The sequence below is a fragment of the Galeopterus variegatus genome, unplaced genomic scaffold, assembly GCF_000696425.1.
Source record: "Galeopterus variegatus unplaced genomic scaffold, G_variegatus-3.0.2 Scaffold12979, whole genome shotgun sequence".
In the NCBI taxonomy this organism is placed as follows: Eukaryota; Metazoa; Chordata; class Mammalia; order Dermoptera; family Cynocephalidae; genus Galeopterus; species Galeopterus variegatus.
Genome location: NW_007739090.1, coordinates 1 through 1,418, shown reverse-complemented (window position 1 = coordinate 1,418; position 1,418 = coordinate 1). Strand labels below are relative to the sequence as shown.

Sequence of the window (1,418 nt, the reverse complement as noted above, 5' to 3'; positions counted from 1 at the left end):
AAGAGAATATGAATCTTTCCATGAATTTTTTTTTTCCTTTTTGTCTTTTTTCGTGTCTGGCAATGGATCGCAACCCTCAGTGTCGCGCCCGTACTGGACCAGGACCGGCCACGGGATCGCAACCCTCAGTGTCACACCCGCACCTCGCTCAGCCAGTGAGCAGGAACCGGTCTGTATGTGGGATCCGAACCCTCGGCGGGAGCGCCACCACGCTCCCAAGCGGCGCACTGTAGCAGTGCGCCACCGGGCCGGCCCTTTCCATGAATTTTTGAAGTACCCACATACATGAGATGTATAGGCAAAACCTTCCCCTTAACTTAATGTTATCCATTCATTCGTTCATTCATTCAGCAAGCATTTACTGAGTACCTCCTACATGCACGCAGGGCACTGTGCTATTCAGCAGAAACGTAAGAGCTTCCTTTCCTCTATTCTCCTCAAAATGCATTGTGACTTCAAGAGCCTTAGCTGATGTAGTCATAAAAGGCCTCAAGATAAGAATGCCACCGGAGAAAAGCCTGTTTCTGTTTGCCACACTCTGTTCTCGTTCCATGTGCAGTATGGTAGCTGTAGGCTCATTTTCTACAAATAAGATCTCTACGTAACTATCTGTCCCTCCACCCCTCTGTCTCTGTCCTCTTCCTTCTTATCTCTTTCCTTTCCTCATTTTGCTTTTCTATCATTCTCCCATACAGATTATACTAGGGGTATTCAAAAAGTTCATGGAAAAATGCATCTCTTTTCATTTTCTTTTTCCATGAACTTTTTTAATTTTTTTATTTTTAAATCTTTATTTTGTCAATATACAATGTAGTTGATTATTATGTCCCATCACCGAAACCTCCCTNCCCCAACATTGTTCAAGGGTCAACAGTACCTATCATCTGAAGAAAAGCAGAAACATTTTTAAAGTACTACAATTAGAATATTTCTTATTTTAATGTCATATTGTGAAGAAAAAACACTGTCATAATTAAAAGCAGCGTCCAAAATTAGGCAAAATCCCTATTTTTTTGTACTATAGGAAGTTACAGTTGAGTAATATAATGTTATGAAAGTTCAAAAGAGACTTAAAAACTTACTTGTTTAGACATATTTTCTGAAAATTTTGCTGATTTTTCTTTTAAAAATGTGACAAGGTCTTTATAAACTTCACCTTGTCTCTCATAACTAATGTCTCTTTCATCATCTGTTTTGCCCTTTGGGAGAAAAAGTTGGGTGCCGTGATTAATGTAACAGCAATACAAAAGCCTAACCAATATATCTCGACCTAAGCACACACACACTTTTCTTCTCTAAAGGATCCAGATGGTAGTCTAGGAAATTAAAAGATAATATTTTTAATTCTATTTTCAATGAATTTTTTTTTTCCTTTTTGTCTTTTTTCGTGTCTGGCAATGGATCGCAACCCTCAGTGT

At 39.0% G+C, this 1,418-nt stretch overlaps 1 protein-coding gene across 1 annotated transcript in view; it reads right to left on the bottom strand.

Annotated features, from left to right (window-relative positions):
• The window catches only part of LOC103581402 (armadillo repeat-containing protein 4), a gene marked incomplete at its 5' end in the record, with an annotated part of 37,225 nt that extends 35,955 nt beyond the window's left edge, over positions 1-1,270 (bottom strand). Inside the window, 1 exon segment of the mRNA XM_008563244.1 lies at positions 1,083-1,270. Within this exon segment, the coding sequence (XP_008561466.1) occupies positions 1,083-1,270 (188 nt within the window).
• Between the last annotated feature and the right edge of the window lie 148 nt (positions 1,271-1,418).